The sequence below is a fragment of the Hipposideros armiger genome, unplaced genomic scaffold (genome assembly GCF_001890085.2).
Source record: "Hipposideros armiger isolate ML-2016 unplaced genomic scaffold, ASM189008v1 scaffold_232, whole genome shotgun sequence".
In the NCBI taxonomy this organism is placed as follows: domain Eukaryota; kingdom Metazoa; phylum Chordata; class Mammalia; order Chiroptera; family Hipposideridae; genus Hipposideros; species Hipposideros armiger.
The window spans coordinates 2,686,067-2,706,354 of NW_017731582.1; the positions used below are offsets into that span (position 1 = coordinate 2,686,067).

The 20,288-nt window shown below is 52.6% G+C and overlaps 1 protein-coding gene across 3 annotated transcripts; it reads right to left on the reverse strand.

Annotated features, from left to right (window-relative positions):
* Positions 1-547: 547 nt before the first annotated feature.
* FBLIM1 (filamin binding LIM protein 1) lies at positions 548-20,248 on the reverse strand. Of its 3 annotated transcripts, none has more exons than XM_019654823.1 (9): positions 20,189-20,248; positions 15,661-15,921; positions 10,267-10,463; positions 9,605-9,719; positions 8,580-8,621; positions 8,158-8,327; positions 5,839-6,017; positions 4,903-5,020; positions 548-2,066 (listed from the first exon to the last, which is right to left on the reverse strand). In XM_019654823.1, exons 2-9 carry the CDS (start codon positions 15,908-15,910, stop codon positions 1,953-1,955), a joined length of 1,185 nt encoding a protein of 394 aa, XP_019510368.1. In that variant the 5' UTR covers positions 15,911-15,921; positions 20,189-20,248; the 3' UTR covers positions 548-1,952. The 3 variants fall into 3 exon arrangements, with proteins under 3 accessions (XP_019510368.1, XP_019510369.1, XP_019510370.1); XM_019654825.1 differs by lacking the exon at positions 548-2,066 and adding an exon at positions 4,047-4,166; XM_019654824.1 differs by lacking the exon at positions 8,580-8,621.
* Positions 20,249-20,288: the final 40 nt, after the last annotated feature.

Below are 20,288 nucleotides of genomic sequence, written 5' to 3' on the forward strand. Positions count from 1 at the left end.
CCCGCTATGATAGATATTAGTGTTGTTCCCATTTTACAGACGAGGACATCAAGGCTCGAAGGATTAACTAGTCCACACTATTGAGTGGCAGCGCCAGGTCTGAGACCTGAGTTGCCTTCCCCCCAAGCCCAGCGTTCTTTCCCACCGTGCACCCCCCTCTGGAGCTGCACCAGCCGAGCAAGCCCCGCCTTCGATATATAAGTGGTTCCTTTCACGCGCAGTGAGCACCATCTGAGGGTGAGTGTTGACTCTGCTGAAGGATTTGGTGGCCTTAGAGGGCCTCCTACAGCAAAGGCTCCACCCTGGATTTGCTGCGGCCAACCCTTTTGCTGGTGGCCCATGTCCAGGAGCAGCACACCTGAGTTGGCAGGTGCAAGCCTTCATGAGGGATGCGAGTTCCCAGATGTGCTGAGCTGAGCCCCAGTTTGGGGGGAGGTGCACGCATTGGACACTCGTGCCGCCATGAGCAGATGCTCAAGGAACACTTTTCTAGGGCTACTAGGCGAGGTCTTAGATGAAACACAGACAGACTTCTAATAGTTATGCATTTATTTTCATGTGTAATAGGAAACAATCAGAACTAGCTCAGCAACATGTGACTGCATGGATACATCATTGCTTAGCACAAGACTAAAGCTGGAAGTGAATTAAAAAAAAAGTATGTTGGTTTAACGAAAACATTAAGGAAACAAGAGAATAGTAGGTCCTTGGTTATGACAAAAACTGTGGGCATGGTATGTGGATGCCTGGTTTGGGGGGCTTGTCACTCTAAGCTTCCAGCAAGAAGCTGTGCTCTGGTCTGAAGCCTCTAACAGGCTCCACACAAGGTGTCCCAGGACGTGGAGCCCGGCATCCTCATAGGCTGGGTGGTACACGAGACAACCCCAGGGAGCAAAGTACACCTTGTTTAATTTGTTCATGCCCTACAAAGTGTCTACAAGTTACGAAGCAATAAAAGTGATTTTCCTTAAAAGAAGAATCTTCTAGGTGAAGCCTTGAGGAGGCAGTGGTCACAGGGCAGCCTGGGCAGGAGGGCCCGAGTACGACTTAGGGGCATAACCAGGGGGCTAAAGGGATAGCCGCTGGCACTGTCCTGGAGGAGTGTGTGTGTGTGTGTGTGCTGTGTGTATGGCCCTAGTCAAGGCTACCAGGAGAATGCTCAGAGCTCCTGCGCCTTGCTCCCCAACAGATAATAGGGGGACTTAATCAGTGTCTGCTGACTCACTGTTACACACAGGAGCACCATAGGCAGGGTGGAGGGGTTGCCAGTGTCCCTGGGCGTCAGCATATCTCACCCTTTCTTCCTGCCCCTGCTCTTCAGGTTCACAGCTGGGCCTGGGCCAGTCACCCAGGTGAGAAGTCCATGGCCACGCCACTACCAGGTCACATTCTTGTGCATTTATGAACAAATGGGAGACATTTCCTACTAAGATCCACCTCCCCCCATCCAAAGAATGTTCTCCATCATTTAAACCTCACATTTTAAAAAAAGCGCTTTTTTAGGGGACCTTGGAGTTTTACTAAAATGGCTCAGTCCTGCAAGCCAGAGCTGATCTCAGCACCCCGCCCTACGGGACAACTAAAGTGTCACTGCTAGGGACACAGGGTGCCACCTGGAGACTCGCCCCAACTCATCCCTGGAAACGCGCTCAAGAGGGGCCAGAGCCTCGAGACGTGCACCCCAGGCATGATGTGGAAGGCTTCCAGTGCCCAGAGGAGAGAAGGAGGAGGTGAAAGTCTGAGGGGCACTGTCTCCTGCCACCCCTACCTTTGAGCTGGGAGGAGGCCGGGGCTGCGGTGGCTCAGGCCCTGTTGCGGACATGACAGACTGGTCCCTGTTGTGGCTCAGAAGGAAAGTGTGTGAGAGCAGGTCAGGAAGGGGAACCGAGTCAGGGAAGGGACCCCGACCGGGGCCAGTGGGCAGCTCAGGGCCCCCAGGCCCGGGGGTGCTCTCAGCAGCACCCTGCGGCACTCCGCTTCACGTGGCACGGCTTGCAGAAAAGACGGTCGTTCAGCGGGTAGCAGCCTTGGTCCGTGGGCTCCACAGACAGGGGGATCCTGCAGTCCTGTGGAGACAAGGGACATGTGGCTGGACCCCAGGCCTGACTGAGCATTGCAGCATGGAGCCCGCCCGGGGTGGGGGGCTCACCTAGCGTTTGCTGATGCAATGAACTGAGTGAACGGGCTGGACTCCCTAAGGGTGAAGCAGGCGGCTAGCTGCTCCTTCCTGTTTGCCCAGCACACCTTGGCCAGGTCTCCATCAGGGAAGACCAGACAAGGCACACAGGGCTTTCATCCACACGGGGGTGAATGATGAGAGCAGTCAGCTGGGAGAAGTCCCCTGAGGAAGCGTGGAAAGAGCTAGAAAGACCCTACCAAACACCTAGCAGCCCCCTTAGAACATATTCCAAGTTTTCAGATCCATGAGGATGGGGATTTGGGGCCCAAACTGATAACTTCATTATTCTGCCACAGCCTGCATCTCCCCTGGGCACATGTTGTGGGGTAATCATGGGAACAATGAACGCCCCGAGGCCTGGTTCAGGGCATGGCTGTCATCTTCATTCATCAGTCCAGAGGGGCTGGTTCCCCATCGAGACAATTTTGGGCTCAGGGGTGCCAGCCAGAGGAGCCTGCTGAGGGCGCCCCCGTGTGCCTCTTCTCTGAAACTGCACCTCCAGTCTCTAAATGGGACGTGGGCTATTTAAAGCCAGGATCTGTGCTATTCCTATCGCCACTTGTTTGGCATTCTCAACACATCAAGTGCCAAACCTAAAGTCCCAAAGAGGCACATGTGGCCTCTTCTAAATTAGAATCAAGTGGAGAAACACCTCCACCATGATCGAGTCACACAGTCTGGCAGCCAGCGGTAGGCTGGCAGGAAGCTGGCTAGACCTGGTGCAGACAAACAAGGGTTGGAACCACTTTTCTCAGCCTCAGTTTCTTCACCTTACATGGAGACAACAACTCCCATCTCACAAGACTGTCACCAGGATTAAGTAAGGCGAAACACATGAAAGCGTTTTATAAAGTAAAAAACACTACTCAGGTGTAAATGACCTGTTAATAAATAACACGAACCACAAAGCAAGCAGGACTGATGACAGGAGGGTGGATGATGGCACCTTGAAACTCATTGCCCTTTCTAAAGAAACAGCAGCCCCCCTACCCCCACCCCCGCAATTGGTTCCAGGCCGCTGTGGTTTGCGTCTTACCATCTGAAATGGAACTGCTCGAGTCCAAACTCAGACTTTCTGCGGCAGCCTGGGTTCTGCTCACTGTAGCCTAGGCCAAGCTGACCAAGGACAAGCAGGGAGGGGAAGGGGTTATTTGCTCACTAGCCAGGCTCAGGAAAATGCTAATGACCACTGGACATTATGAGGGCTATGGTGGTGATAACAGCATTTGAGTTTCATCATTGCTCTTCAAGAGCTGTTATGGGCTGGACCTTGAACTCTAATCAACAAAGATAACATAAGTATGAAGCCATCTGTCAACTTCTCCACTAAGCTCCCTTGTCACCCTCAGTGAAAATAAAATGGCTTCTTGGTTCCATGTATCCATTTGAATAAACGTTTAGAATTACTCAATGGCTGATTAAGAGATTTGCTCTGGGTGTCCCCACTTTAGGTGACACCCATAAAAGTTGCTACCTTTGTCCCCATCACTAGAGAGGATAGGAACATCAGTGACATGGAAGTGACAGTGGAACAGGTAGGACAGGACTCTTGGTGCCTCCCCAGCAGGACTGGCTAAATAATGTGTACGATCCAGGGCAAAACGAAAATGCAGAGCCCCTTGTTCAAAAATTCAAAGTTTCAAGACAGTGACAGCAGAGCTTCAAAGCAAACATAGGACCCTCCTGAGCCAGGGGACCTGTGCGACTCCCTGGGCATTTCTTCCTGGCAATACTGTACCAGCTTCTAACCAGCCTCCCGGCTCAGCCTCACCCCTCCCTGCAGTCCAAGGTCCAGACTCCTTAGCCTGGCTCATGGGGCCCTTTCCTCCTCTCCGACCACACTCTCTTGCACTCTACACTCCAGACACACCTAGAAACCTCCACTTCCTCTGATTCTTCAGGCTTGCTCATGCAGGTTTTTACAGGCCCATGTCTCTTTCTGGATTTCCTCTCCCCTCTCTGAATATCTGGCAAACTCCTACTCATCCTGCAAGACAAAGGGTAAGCGTCGCCTCCCCTGTTAAGAGTGCCTTTGAGCCCACCACCCTGGTTAGATGCGATCACTGCCTTCTAGTCCCTACGCTGATTTACACATGCTCTGTCCCAGCAGCCAGAAAGGACATCTGGTATGAGGGTCTGCCTCATCCCCTTCTTCCTTCCTACCGTTGTATCAACCCCTCTATTTCACATGGTTCTGCCTCCCTGGCTCCAGGGATTGGTAATCATAGCCCCTGGACAGTGATTGGTCCAGAATGGGCATGTGATCCAAGCTGGGCCAATCGGAGGCTTTCTTAGGACGGAATGGGATCGCTGGATGTGGTTTCTAAGTTAAAAGAATGTAAACCTGGGCCAAACATGGCCATGCACGATATCCCCCTCCTCACAGAGAATCCCAGCCCACAGAAAGAGAAAATGAAACAAACACAAAAAAGGCAGAACCAAGAGCTGGAGAGAGAGCCCTGATTATATAATTTGATATCATTAATGACATAACCACCATGAGACTTCCCAGGATTCCCTTTCTTGCAGAAAGCAGGTCAAGTTTGGTTTCTATCATTAACTCAAAGAATTCTGATTAATAGACTCTATTTGTAACTATTTCCATTCTTATTTGTTTCTGCTATTGGGTAGTGAGCAATTTGAGGGCAGGGACCCCACCCTGACTTGTCCCAGCCCAGGGCCTGGAGCATGACCTGTCATTAAATCATCACTGTTTCACTCACCTCGCATCTGTAGCAGTTTTCATGGAAGTTTCTTCCCATGCACTCGATTTTGAAGGCGTCCTTCCCGTCTCGGGGGATGATGGGATTCTCACAGATGCTGCACACAGGGGCAAATTTCCTAGAGGGAAAGGAACTCACGCTCGGGAGGCGTTCACGCCGACAACCACAGAAATTAGCTGTCAGAACGGAGGCTGGCTCTAGTTCTCATCCCAGAGCTATTTCAGACCTGTTGCTATGTGCCTGCACCTGGAGCTACAACCACAAATGCCTCTTTCTTCCTGGCAGGAGTAGATGGAGAGACGTGTAATTAGACCCAGCTTCCTAGGGTACAATTAGCTCGAGGCAAGGAAGTGAGTGGGGGATGTAAGAATTTGAGAAAGCAGAGACATCATGTGAGTTCAGTGTGGTGGGGGCCCTTTTCGTTTGTTTTGTTTCATAGGTCACGGCTTTTTCCTCTTCTCGCCTTCCTTTTTAAGAGGCACATCTGTCTCTCCCCATGGGCAGTGAACAACTAGAGGGCAGGGACTGAGCCTCCTAGATATCCGTGTGGCCACTGCTTCTTATGGCTCCAGGGGAGGCAGTGGTTGGGGATTGAAAGCAAGGCCCTGGAGTTAGGTCACTAGGCGTTTGAATCGAAGCTTCCATACTTACCAGCTGGCAGACTTAGGGTGCTTATCCGCTCTATATCGCAATTTCCACCTTTGGTAAAATGGAGCCCTTCATACTCCCTGCCTGATAGGACAGTTTTGAGGATGAAATGACCTAACCCAAATGGAGTGCCTGGCAAGCAGGTGCCTGGTCAGATAGAGGGTGTGTGGAACAGGCAGACAGGTTTCGGCAGGAAAGCTCTGACCCAGCCCCCGGCACTCAGGCTCAGCTCCTCTGCTCTGCCCGAGTCCCACCCTGTCCCTTCTGTGCTCGGACCCCTTCTCGTACCTATAGAAGTCATCCAGGCAGTACACCTCATTTTGGTTGTCCAGGGCAAAGCTCTCGTCCCCGATGCACCGGGCACAGGTCACACATGTGAAGCAGGTTGGGTGGAAGGCCTGGCCCAGGGCCCTGATGACGTGTTCCTGAACCACCTCGCCACACTTGCCACACTTCTCCAGGGTGTCCTGGAACAGAGGGCCACTGCCTCAGAGCCAACCTACGCACGTGCCCATGCCAAGCCACAGGGGCTTCTGACCAGCTCAGAAGGGGCCCAGAAGGCCAGGGGTTCAGGAGGGGAGCTCAAATGCATGCAACTGGCCTATAATTACTACCCCTAGTTCTCCCCTATTTCTTAAAGTGGATCGAGCTTGGCACTGTATCCTTGGATTACAGTGAGGAACCTTGCTATGAAGCTAGCTATGACGGCACATTTTCTTACTAGAAAATGCTTGAGGCCAGTGTCCACTACAGCCCATAGAAGAAATTTCTCTTAAATCTTAGAGTTAGGAAAAGGAATTCCTGGAGCAACAGGTGTGCTTTTTATCTTTATGGACAATAAACCTTGAAATGCTTTCCCTTTTCGATTTGGCCACTTGGAGGCTCAGAGTCAAATTCCACGCTCCACGTTTAGGAACAACTGTTGGGGGAGGAGGGGTGTCTTTTTTTCATATATTTTGTTGTACTAACTTTCCCTTTGGTCCCATCTCACTTTCTATTTTGATTTTCCTCTGTTCTGATTTATTTATTTTATATCTTATAGCATTATATGCATTCTCAAAAAAAATTTTTTTTTTACTGTGGTAAAGCCACTTAACATGAAATCCTCCCTTTCAACACATTTTTAAGTGTCCAACATTATTGTCGACTATAGGTATATGTTCAACTTTATAATCTTATCAACTGCCTCAAATCCATTCTGGAATGAAGAGGGATGAGAGTGATATCGATAGACAGACATCACTGAGGCAGAGCAACCAGTCCATCTTTCTCCCAGACATCTCGTCCCCTTCCTGGCTGTGCGCCTATTCATTTTAACCTGATTCCATCTGTCAGGTGGGGACACCATTTCCCCCTCCCTGCCTTCCTGGGGGCAGCCCTTCTCTCCCCAGCACACTGCTCAAGTCCCTCCTGGCTGCTTCCAGCTGTAACCCTCTCCTCACCCTTGCTTCCCCTCAGTGCCTCACCCCTGCTTGGCTCCAAGCTGAAGGAGGAGGGTAAAGACGCCCCCATGTTGATGAGGTAGAGGGCTCCTTTTTCCTCCCACAGTGCCTCCTCGCAGATCGTTCAGAATTTTCTAGATAGTCCCAACTCCTATTCTAACTCCTCAAGTCAGTAGTTTTCAAACTTCAGTGTGTATCAGAATCACCTGAGAGACTTTAAAAATGCAGATTGCCAGGTGCTGCCAATTCAGGAGGACAAGGTGAGGCCTATGCACACTCGGGTGGCACGTCTGTGGGGGTTCTGTACGCCACGCTGAAAAACGCCACCTCACACTTTGGAAAGTCAGCAACTCCAATACCTTGGCATCTAAACTAGCTCTCCCAGACTGCATGTGGTACCCAGAGGTGATACAGACTCCCCCCCTGCGCATTGGAACCTCATGACTCTAGGTGAGAGAGCGGCCGGACCACAGGCAGGCTCCACCAGACAGCCTGGCGTTGAACCGAAGCTCCACCACCTTCTGGAGTGTGACCTTGTGTGATAGGCCGAGTGATGTCCCCAAAGATATCCAGGTCCTAATTCCTGGAAGCTGTGACTACTTGAATGGCAAAAGACTTTGGAGATGTGGTTGAGTTAAGGACCTTGTGATGAGGAGATTATCTTGGATTGTCCAGATGGGCGGCGACCACAAGCGCTTGTAAGTGGGAGGCACAGGGAGATTGGGCACAGAAGGAAATATGACACTGAAGCAAGATGCCACCCTGCTGACTTTGAAAGGACAGAGGAACCAAGGAATGCAAGGAATGCAGCTTTAGAAGCTGGAAAGGCAAGGCAACGGATCTCCCCTAGAGCCTGGGCGGTGAAGGCAGCACAACACTTGGACTCAGTAAGACTGGTTTTGGACTTTGACCTTCAGAACGGTAAAGAGGGTAAATGTGTATTGTTTGAAGACACCAAGTTTGTGGCGCTTTGTTACAGCAGCCACAGGAAACTAAGTCACCTTGGCTGAGCTCCTGCCCATCGCAGCCTCAGCTCCCTCATCTGTGAAATGGGTCAATAGTGCCTACGTCCCATGGTTTTTGTTGTGGGGAATGAAATAATATAACATCTCCCAAGTGCCTAGCTCAGTGCCTGGCACCTGGAGAACTGCCGTGGGGGGGTCACCTGGTAGCAGAGTTCACAGAGGGGCCGCCCATCCTTCTGGTAGAATCTCTGCCCAGCCAGCTGGCGGCGGCACGTGCGGCACGTGAAGCACTGGGCGTGGTACTGCCGCTTCATGGCTTCCACGGCCAGCTCTCGGGGGGACACGGTCTTGTGGCAGAAGGCACAGATATCTGGGGTAGAGGAGACACAGGCCATGATCCGCCCATCCTGCGAGTATTATACCTGCTCACCACCCAAAATGTGCCCAGAGCGCCAGGTGTCTACCTCGAACCCCCGGGGGCTGTGAGTGTGGCCTCATGTCCTGAGGGTCATTAGGAGCAGTAAAAAGCAATGTGAATGGCCCTTGACAAGAGACGCAGTGTAAGGACAGCGGGGTTTCCACTCGCAAAAAATTAAAGGGGGGCTCCCTCATGATACCTTACACCCAGATCCTTTCCAATGTGGAAAACGAAGCCAGAAGAACTCTAGAAGAAACCAGGGGAGAATTACTTTTAACCCTGGAGTAGAGAAGGCCTTTTGGTGCCTGGTAAGTATGCGTACTTAATACTGTTTATTAAATGAGTAACACCCAGTGAGGGCAAAGCTGTGGGCAAACGGGCACACAGACACTGCTGGCGGGAGCAGAGATGAGGCAGACCCAGAAGGGCAACGTGACAAAAATACTGAAGTTACAAATGCACGTACCCTTTGACCACAGTACTTCCTCTTCTAGGAATTTATCCCACAAACTTGCACACGGGCAAAATGACCCATGTGCAAGGTAATTCACCTCGACCTTATTTGTTACAGCAAAAAGCCACCTAAGCACCCATCCACAGGTGACTGGTTACATGCACATGGTAGGGCCCTGCTAAGGAATAGTATGCAGCTGTGAAAAAAGAATAAGGAACCACTTTACATTCTGATGTGGAATGGGCTCTAAAATACGAAGGAAAGAAACTGCAGAACTGCACAGTTTGCTACTGTTTGTGGAAAAACGGGAGTGGCGGGGGAGCCTGTGGATACATATTTGTATTTGCTCGCATATACATAAAATACCTCTGGAAGGATATGCAAGACATTAACTACAGAGGTTGTCTACCTGGAAGGGAACTGGGTGATACGGGCATGGAGCACAGGGCAGACTTTTCACTGTGCACCCTTTCGTGCTTTCTATTTTGTACTAGAGGAGGGTCTTATGTATTCAAAAATTAAATAGGGAAAGAAATTCAAGGCATTTTTGCTATCATAGCAAATTTTGTTGGTCAAATTTAAGTGGATTTTAACTATAAAATGGTTAAGGCGCTACAAATAAAGTTGATGTTAAGACTTACAAGGCCCATCCCTGAACTGTGAGCTGGGGCAGACACTGTGGTCCCTGCTCTCCTAGTTCCCACCTGGGAGCCCATGCTAGCCGCACGAGGGCCCCCGGGGGCCACCCAGAGTCCTTCCAGCCCTGTGCCCGTACCTGTGGAGGCCTCTCTCTCGGGGAAGCCAAGAGGCTCTTCTGGGGGAGGCGGAAGTTCCTCTGAAGGCCGGAGATGACTGGGCCGAGGCTCGAGGGGAGGCCCCTCCACCAGGGACTGTGGGGACATCAAAGGGGATAGAAGAGTCATCCAGTGGGGACCCCACACAGCCCTCAGAGCTCTGCTTCTCATCTGGCAGCACCAGGCATAATTAGCCCCATTGTACAGAGGAGGAAAAGCAAGGCCCAGAGAAGCCAGTGACCTATCTGAAGTCACTCAGCAGGAAGGTTACACTGGCAGCTGCAGCCCAGGTCTCCCAGCTCCTTTCCCTGGGTTCCCTTAACCAGTCACAGCTACTTCCTTCTACTTCTAAGGAGTCTCCTGGAATCAGGTTGGCCTGGTTCTCCACGGCCCTTGGCCTGGAGGCCACTTCTACAATGGCCACTGTTGAGGATTAAACACAGGTTTCCTAGAGCTGAAGGGGGCAACGGAGGAGGAAAGGGAACTTGAAAAACAAGACCAATTTTTACCAGCCTCAAAGAGCTTCGAAGAGGCACTGCCCTCAGGCAGGAGAATGGACCAAACAACCTCCAGGCTCAAAATCCCTTGAAAGGCTCAGGAAGCTCAGACTCTCCCCCGTCAGGGATCAAGGGATTAGCAATACCTGTGGTGGGGGCGGGGGTGGGGGCAGGTGCAGCTGCTCTAAGTCCGAAATGAGTGATGCCCCCATTGAAGCAGAAGGCTCGTCATCAGGAGAAGGCAGGTATGCCGGTGGGGGCGGTGGTGGAGGTGGGAGGAAGTCCAGGTCCGGTAGTGCGTCCTCGCCATCCAGGGTCGGAGGAGGAAGAGAACATCCTGCAACTAGAAGAGCAGAGAGGGTTGGCAAGAGTCTCTGCAGGCGAGCTGAGGAGGTGTCCACTTGCTCAGAAGGCTGTACAGCGAGGCAGCTAAGGGCTCAGGTCCAAGGTCACCCAGACCCGGGGTCCATCTCTGACTCTGCCACTGACTTGATACGTGTCCTCAGGCAAGAGACTTAAGCCTCTCTGAATGTCAGCTGGAAAACGGGTATCAATTGCTAGGGTTGTTGTGAAGGTGATGAGATGACGCACGGAAGGGCTTCGCACGGTGGATGGGACATGGCACCGGCCCAGAAAACAGTAGTGTTGAAGCCCTCCATAGCAGCCCTCCCCACCTGGGTGTTGGCGTGCCCGAAACCCTGGCAGGAGGCCCTTGTTGGGCTATAAGTAAAACCAGTCCCTAAGGCGCGGTTCTCAAAGTGTGACTCCTGGACCAGTGGCAGCACCACCTGGGAGGGCATTAGAAATGCACCTCTGGGGCCTGCCCAGGACTGCAGAATCGGAAACTCCTGGGTGGTGCCCCGCCGTGTGGATCTTAAGCCCTCCAGCTGGTGCTGAAGTCCCATCATCGCATGTAGGACATTGTGCAGAAACACCCTATTTCTGCAACAAGCCAGTGGGATGGGAGAGAAAAAGGGAAGGGACTTCCTCAGAATGAAGAGACTTTGAAGAATAACCAAACATAATGTATATATTTGCGCTGTCCAATAAAGTCGCCACCAGCCACGTGTGGCTATTGAGCGCGTGAAAAGTCCACACTGGGATGCGCTGACAACTCAGGACAGGAAAAAGAAAGTTAACTACCTCGTAGTCATTTTCACAACAATTACATGCGGAAATGACAGTGTTTATATATTGACTTGCATAATATACATTATGAAAAGTAATATTGCTTCATTCTTTTTTAGTTTTTTCAACGTGGATCCTAGAAAATTATAAATTACATACGAGGCTTGCATTTGTGACTCACAATATATTCTCATTGGATAGCGCTGGTAAGACCTTATGTGATCCTGATTCAAAGGATGAATCATCTCATTTAATTCTCCTCATTTTGCAGATGAGGAAAAGTTTAAAATCCCACTGAATGACATAGCTCAAAAGAAAGATAAGGCATAATGTAAACCATTCATTCCACTACAATCCAACCGTTAAAAGGCATTTTTACGACAATTCAGGGAAATTAAGTATGGCTACAGCATTAGACAATCACAAGGCATTCTTATTGATTTTGTTTGGCATTGTGGTTATATAACAAAACGGCCATATTTAAAGATGTACCCTGAAGAATAGGGGGCTGAAATGACCTGATTACTGGCATTTCCTTTAAACTGCTTCACAAGAGGAAGGGAAGGAGGGAGAGAGGGAGGGAGGGAAGGAGAGGAGGGGAGGAATAGACAAAACACATGTGGCAAAATCTTAGTAATTGTTGAAACTGGGTGTGGAGTACACAGGGTTCCTTGTGCTGTTGTCTCTGCTTCTGTGTATGTTTGGAAGTTTCATTAAAAAAGAACGCACACACAACAACTCAACAACAAACACACATATACAAAAGGCAGGAGTGACATCGAGGGGGTGGTCCTGGATCCTACCTGCTGGTCCCTGCTCACAGCCTCTTGGGTGCTTCTGCCGGGGAGGGAGGCGGTGGGCTGGAGGGTCGCCCAGCTCCTGCCTCAGCCCCAGGCCCTCCGCTATCCAGGAATACTGACTATCGTGCGACTCCTGCCCCTCCATGCTGCCCTGACAAGGGGCTGACAGCTTCCCTGGGGGCTCAGGACAGAAGCCGTAGCTGTAGCTGTGAACCCGCTCACGAAAATCTTGTCACTGCCACACACAGGCTGAGTGTTATTAATAGTGCCTCAGGGTAAAGAACTTGGAGGCGGTCTGCTCGCTTCCCTGACACTATGGCCCAAGGTAGCCAGGCTCCATCAAGGTCAGGCTGCCTTACCCTGGACACTCATGGAAAGCAGATGGAAAGTGCCCAAGGCCCTGCCCCCTGAAGGCCTGGGCTCTGGTCCCATTCTCTGCTAATTCACTGGGGCACCTCGCTGATGAAAGGAACTCTCTTCTTTCTCCCTCCAACAGAGGGGACTGTATGGACGGGAAGCTGGTTCTAGCCCTGTGAGTACACATGGATCATCTGGGGGCCTGTTCAAACTCAGCTGGCCGCTCCCCACCCCCAGAGCTTCTGACTCCGCAGGCTAGGGGTAAGCTCAGGCAAGTTACATTTTTTTGAAACGTTCCCGATGCTGCTGGTTGAAAGGTCACACTTTGAGAATGACTCTTCTAGTCCACAAGTTTCACCTGCTTTACGCTTTGGGACTAAACAATAGTTCTCAAACTGGGGTCTCCAGGCCAGAACCCCAATACAACCTGGAAATGGGTAAGAAATGCAAATTCTTGGGCCCCACCACAGACCTGCTGAGTCGGAAACGGCCAGGGTGGGGCTCCCGCCGCCTGTGTTTGAACAAGCCCCGGGGGATGCTGACACCACTAAAGTGTGAGAACCAAGCTCTGGACGAGTTAATGTGAGTCAGGAAGCAGATGAAGGGGACACAGCAGCACTGAGGCCTCTCCCAGGACCTGCTTTAGGCTCTAGAATAGGCTGAAGGGTGGGCAGGTACCGGCCAGGGTAGGAATTCAAGCGTGAGAGACATGGGACAGGTGTGCAGAATGGGGGTGAACAAGGATGATTCGGTTCAGGTGACCGAGAGCGAGGACGGGGAGCAGCCTTTCAAAGAGAAGCGGAGGATAAGAGAGGTAGTGCGGCTGTGTGAGTGGCCAGTGCGAAGTGGAGGAAGACTGGGGGACGGTGTGGACTCCTGCCGGGATGAAAGGGCTAAAGAAACGTGGCTGGACTCCTGAGGGGACAGCACTATAAGAGGCATCAGATGACAGCCTGCTGTAGAGATGGCTTTAAGCAGCCCGCATGGCCCCAGGGCCTGCTTTGGTGTTCTGTGGTCAGATCAGACTCATGATCAAGCTGCTCACTTAGAGCTTATCTCACTCCAGCAAGGCTGAACCCCAAGATTTGCTGTGCTCTGCTCAAGTTCACCCAGTTGGCAAACACAATGGCTGACCCGTTACTGTGAGGCCACCCCCTCCTGAGGAAGGTCTGGTTTTGTCACCACACTCCCAGGATCTTCCGCCTATAATTCCAATAACCCGTGGAAATGTCCTAGAAATTTTGGAATTTTGGCATCCAAATGATATTTCTTGAGCTCCCTCTCCTATCCAGAAGGGACATTCCCCTCCCCCCCATTGGTCACATGTCCTGATGTGTGGATCTGGGAAATCACCATCCAGGTTCTTCTATACGGAGAAGCAGCTGGAGAAGGCTGTGTTCTGAGGATGTGTGGTTAGGGGCCAGCAGAGTGGCTCAGCTGGTTATGAGCACGAGCTCTGAGCAACAGGGTTGCCGGTTTGATTCCCACATGGGCCAGTGAGCTGCGCTCGAGCTGAGCTGCACCCGAGCTGAGCTGCCACTGAGCTGTCAAAAGGCAACAGGATGGCTCAGCTGGTGTAACAACAAGATTGCTATTCGAAGGTGGGCTACGCCCACTGCAACTAAGACCAAACTCGGCACCTTGAGCTGAGGTGCCGCCCAGATGGCTCAGTGGATAGAGCGTGCGCTCTTAACAACAAGGCTGCTGGTTCGACTCCCACATGGGATGGTGGCTACCCCCACCCGCAACTAAGATTGAACACAGCACCTTGAGCTGAGCGGCCACAAGCTGCCGATGGGCGGCTGGATGGCGCCTGGACTTGGAGCTGAGCTAGCTGTGCCCTCCACAACTAAGACTGAAGGACAACAACTTGTCTGTTTCCCTTCCCCAATTCCCCAACACTGTTCCCCGTCCCCAATTCCCCAATAAAATCTTAAAAAAAAAAAAAGACGTGTGGTTAGGACGAAAAGATGAATTTCGGTTGTGTCATACTGAAGATGCATGTTATGTGAATATCCACGTACTGTCACATGTGGCCCCTTCCCCTGCCCCTTTCTGGCCTCCTGTGATTGGCATTTCCTGTTGGTCTCTAGGTGGTTTTCATGGTGATGGCTGCACAAGGCTTCCCTAGCCTTGCTAGGGACAGCAAGATATCTGACTAGGCACCTGGGGGGACCCTGGGGAGACCAGCTGCCATCCTGGGCTGGCCTCTCACCTTTGGCATCTCAGTGCCCTCTTGTTCCAGCTGGTGCCCTGCCAGATGATGAGCCAACCCCCTGCCTCAGGTCCCTGGGTTGTCAGCCTTCATTGCTGCCACCCAACCCAACAGCTGAGACCTTCCACGGAAGTGGCAGGGACAGAGGACTGGAAGGCTCTCTGTCACCATGGCAGCAGGGACAGTTCAGACCAAGCACAGGTAAAGGAACAGTCACTTATGAAGTATCCATTCTGTGATGTATGCATCACACACATAACCAAACTTCCATTTTCCAGAGGAAGAAACCAAGCAAGGAAACAGCTTGTCTAAGATCACACAGCAAGAGAACAGCAGAACCAGAGAGCGAATAAAATCACTTTTCAGGTCCTTCAATTTACCAAATTCATTCCTGCCTCAGGGCCTTTGCACATGCTGTTCTCGCTGCCCTTCAAGCTCCACCTCCGCCTGCCAGCTCCACCCTGTCATTCAGGTCTTAGCTGAAGGTCACCTCCTTGGAGAAGCCATCCTGACCACCCCATAAAGAGTTTCACCTCCTTACTTATTCATCGTGCTTTATTTCTGTATAGCACTCGTGTCTTCTTGACATTATATTTTATATTTTTATTATCTCTATTTCCACTAAGATGTAAGTTTCATGTGGTTGAAAACCTTGTCTCTCTTTTCATGTACCCAGTGTTTGGCCCAGAACAATAACAGCAGGTAACATATCTAACACTTTCTACATGACAGGTGCTGAGCTAAACATACGTATTAATTCATCTAATCCTCACAACAACCCTTTGAGGAAGGTACTATCATTATCCCTGTTTTACAGATTAGAAAACTGAGTAACAGAGAGGTTAAGTGGCTTGCCAACATCACACAGCCAAGAAGTAGAAGAGCCAGGATTCAAACCCAGGCAGGTGGGTTCTAGAGTTTGCCTGGCACATAGTAGGTGCTTGATGAATGAATGAATGAATGACCTAAGAGCCTGTCCTTTCCTCCCCATCTCAGTGCTGCCTCAGACCCAGTCTCCCGCCCACTTCTTACCCTCTTACCTCCATTGGAGAGTTGAGCGGGTACAGCTGACACTGTGGCCACAGCTCTGCCAGGCGGTGTCCAGGGGCTGGGCCTTCCCGCCGAGCCAGCATCAGGTGCCTTCGTGGGGGCAGGAGACTTCCAGGGGCAGCCAGGCCGGGCCTCACAAGCTGCCCCCCTCACTCCTTCAACCACAGCCTCACCTCGACGTGGGGGTGCCAGGGTGATAAAGACAGACGAGGCGACCCGCTTCTCAGGCTTTGAGGCCATTGCCTCGGCTCCTGGTGGGGTCGAGGGCAAAGTGGAACTTGGACTCAGGCAAGGCTCAGGGCACGGGGGAGCATTCCACATAGACACACAGACACCCCCCCCCCACCTAGGGACATGGAGCCTCCGTCTCCCCAAGAAGACTGGAGCAGCCACCCCACCGTGCCAGCGACACCCAGCCCAGCCAAAGAAGGGGCTGAGGATGTCCTTTGGGGAAAGGCAGGTGTCCACCAGGTGACTTGGCGTGGATCCCAACAGTCCTGACTGCCCCTTCCCCCAACCTGCACACCTGGGGGAGCTGCCCTGCTCGCCTCACGAATGATTAATTTTCCTCCTCCAAGAAATGTGAGGAAGGAACAGCTCCTACAGCTCCGCACCCCCCCAATGGCCACACCCCAAGTTACCTCCCTCACCTGGGAACTGGATTCTCTTGGGAGAGTCAAAGTCCCCAAGGTTCAGGCCAGCTCCACTGTGGGAGGCAGAGGAGACAGAACCATCGGAGCTGCTGGTTACCAAGAGCTACTCTGCCCACCATGCCCTAAGCACTTCCTGCCCGTTAACTCTAATTCCCCCCAACGCTGCTGGAGAAGAGGGACTACAAATGAAGAAACAGAGACAAGGAGGGGAACTCACTTGTTCAGGGTCACACAGCAGTGCAGCTGGGATGTGAACCCAGAGCCTTCTCCCTGCCCACAAGCCAGCATCCTTTTCTCCACCATCAGCCTCTATATCCAGTCAGGTCCTGCTTCTATTGCTGGAATCTCTCACTCTGTCCTATCTCTAAAACCTGGTTCAGGCAGGTGCCCCATTGGCTCCAATCCTGCCTCCTACCCTGCACCTGGAGTGGTCTTTCCAGAGTGTAAAGCTGTTTTCTCCTCTACTCAAAAGTCTTTCATGGCTCCCTGCCATTTTCAAGTTAAAGTCCAAATTCCCCTGGCCTCAGCCTCTTTTTTGACCACCCTGGACCACTCACCTTTCCTTGACTATCTCCCTTACCTGCCTTGGGGCGTTTTCCACCACCTTTTTCCTCTCTCGCCCCTCCACAGGGTGAATTTCAGTTTTTCCTTAGAGGCCCAGCTCCAACACTACCTCCTCCATGAAGCCTCCCCTGATTCCGGAGCTCTCCCCTGGGGCTGCTGTCTGTTTCCACAGGGTGATGACAGCTCATCACAGGGCTTGCTGGCTCACTGTCACCATGTCTGTCCACGCCCCCCGCCCTCCATAGATGATCACATCCAGCTCACAATACAGGCATCAAAGCATGGATTTGGGAGCAGAGTGGCACCCCAACCAGGGAGAGCCCATATTTTATCTCAGGTGGTTTCCTGCAGACAGTAGCCTCTGGGGCCAAGGCCGTGGTGGGGCCATGGGGTGGAGTGAGTCAAGGACACTCCGCTCAGGAGCAAACTGGGCGGGGTGGGGAAACGTGTCCTTTTTCTATCTCACTCTCCAGCTGGGCCATCCTGACATGGCCCCAAAGCCCAGCCCACAGGTTTAGTGGGGAGGAGAGTAAATAGGGACCCAGAGAGTTAACCTGGAGAAGTGGGGCTGGGTGGGCGGGGCGGGTAAGAGCCCTGAGGGGCTCTAACAGTGAACTTGGAGCTGGAGAGCCACTCAAAGGCTTCCCTCTCTCTGTTCAACTGGCCCCCGTGGGCAATCTTGGTGACTGACCAACAAAAACAACAAAAACAACATATGCTCGTAAATTCCTCCTAAATTGATTTAGATGTTTGGTTAAAATGTATAGCTCAGTCTGATCATAAAATATCTGTTCTGGGGGCAGCCGGTTAGCTCAGGTGGTTAAAGTGCAATACTCCTAACACCAAGGTTGCCAGTTCAATCCCCACATGGGCCACTGAGCTGCTCCCTCCACAATTAGATTGAAGACAACTACTTGACTTGGAGCTGATGGGTCCTGGAAAAACACACTGTTCTCCAATAAAATCCTTAAAAAAAAAAATAAAAAAAAATATATATGTATTGTTCTGAAAAAGAAATCAATCTATGAAGAAAGCTTCAAAAGTTCTTCAAAATATTTCTCTTTTGTTTCTTGTTTTATGTGATGTCTGCAAGTACATATGCTTATACAGACTGTCATAATCTTTGGTTTTACACTTTGCTACAAGTTTAATTATCTATGTTTGTAAACAACTTTCAGAGTGCATCTGAGATCTAAATACAAGAAACAACAGGGCACTTGCTGATAAAGCGCTTGCTGTGTGCCAGGCACTGTGTGCCATGCGCTGTGCCCAGTGCCTTCCATGCCTCAAAACTCACCTAATTCTCAAAACAGCCCCTTTCGCCTCTACTTCACAGATGGGCACGAGAGGCCCCGAGAGGTTAAGTGACTTTTATAGGCCATCTGTGGCACACTCGGAATTCTAATGAAGCACTAGCCGATCTGAGTCCTCAGGTGTCTGTCCTTGGACCTGAGACACACCTTTTCTTCCCTGGAGGGCACGGGGGCCCCCAAATTCTCAGGCCTGTTCTCACCCCTGAATGCCCCAATCCGAACCAGTCACCTTGTGGTCAGTGCATTCTGGGCTGCCCCGAGACTTCTGCGGTGCCCTTTTCACCTCCTTCCCACCCTGCTCTGACCCCCACTCCACCCCAGCCCACCCCTTAAGGAAGTTGGATCTGGCGGTTTCTCGGAAAACATCCAAGGCAAGCTTCCCAGTGCTGACGCCAGATGTTCACAGCTGGGCACACCCCCCCACACACACACACACACTCCCTGCGGTTCCTGCTGGGACTTCGGGCCCCAGGGGAAGGGGCCAAGCTGGGGACTTTCAGAGCCTGGTCAGTTGGGTCAGTAGTCAGGCCCTGGCAGGAAACGGAGGTTCAGATTCCCTCTGGTCCCACTGCCCCCACGTCACTCTGGAGTGGAGCACATGTGAGAAAGCTCCCCGCGGGGCAGCCTCCCAGTCAGCGGCATCCAGGGGACCCTCCACCCCCATCCTTCCTCCCCCAGAGGGTGACTCTGAGATCCAGTTGGGTAAGCAGAGAAAGTGGGAACAAAGGGAAGGAAAGTCATTTCCTGTCAAGAGGAAGGAAGGAGGCTGCGATCCAGCCAGCCAGCCACCCAGCCGGCTTTAAGCTAAAGCCCAGGGCAGCGATGGGCGGGCTGAGTGGGAGGGCCTCCAGGGGCTGTGGGTAGTGACCCACGCCTTTGTCCCCTGTCCTACTCCTTCTCACCCCTTCCCCAAACTCTGGAACTGCCCCATAGCTTTGTTTTTTGATACTCTGATAAGCAATCTATGCTTAGTTTGGAATTAAACTTTGAGGGAGGTGGAGGTGGGACTGCACCCCCTTTATCCCCCCCCCCCAAGGGGACCTTGCAGCCTTAGATAGGTATTCCCCCTCCTCCTCTCCCACTCCAGGGAAGTGGAGGAGGCACAGAGCTGGGTTCACAGGGGCCCCACCGCTTTGCTGCTGGGCGACACTGAGCAGGTCACTGAACCTCTCTGGGCTTCAGGTTTTTTATCAAGTGAGAATTAATGAGGTCTGTCCTGAAGGGTGGCTGGCTGAGAGAATAAGAGGAAAGGGTGCTCAAGATCTTGGTACTTGGTAATAAGCAAAGAGCAGGCCAGCTGGTTACTCAGCCCCTGAGGGGAAGGAACAGCCCTTGGGGGCTGGGCTCCTGGGGGTCCTAGGAGGACCAGGACTTAGCTTCTGTCATTATGAAGAGCAGAAATCTGGGCACACTGCCCAGCGTCTTCCGAGGGTCCTCAGGTCTGGGCTGGAGGAGGTCTCATGCCAACATGCACACACCTTGGGGATCGCCCAGGCTCACCCTGTCCCAACCACCTACGGGGACTAAGGCCCAGAGGGGGGGCAGTCCTGGGGTCCCTCTCCTGACCCTGGCTGGGTAAAGGGGCCCGCAGGTCCCGGGAGTTCCAGAAACCCGGCGCCCTCCCGCAAGCAGCCACGCAGGGCGGCTGGCCGGGTCACCATGGGGCACCGCCAGGGACTTTAATTCGTTCCATGTGCGGGACGCTGTCCCCTTTGTGCGGGAGCTTCCGCCCTGCCCACCCCTGCCCCTGGCGCCCCGCTCCTGGGCAGGGACACCGGCCCTCCCCCCGCTCCGGGGACAGACCCGGAGGGACTGAGAACGAAGGGACGGCCCCCACCCCCAGCCCGTCCCCCAGCCGCCCTCCAGGGGCACCGCGGCTGGGGTCCCGGCTGGGGGCGGGGTGGGCTCCGGCCCGGGGTGGCCCGCACTGTCACCTGTGTGTGGCCGGGGCAAGGACTGAAGGACGAGACCCCCCGCACCCCGCTTACCTGGGCCGCCCGCGCCCCAGCCGGCTCCGGTCCGACGCCAGAGCGAGCACAGCCGGGAGGAGCGCGGGCCTCCCGCCCCTCCGCCCTCCCCGCCCCCTGG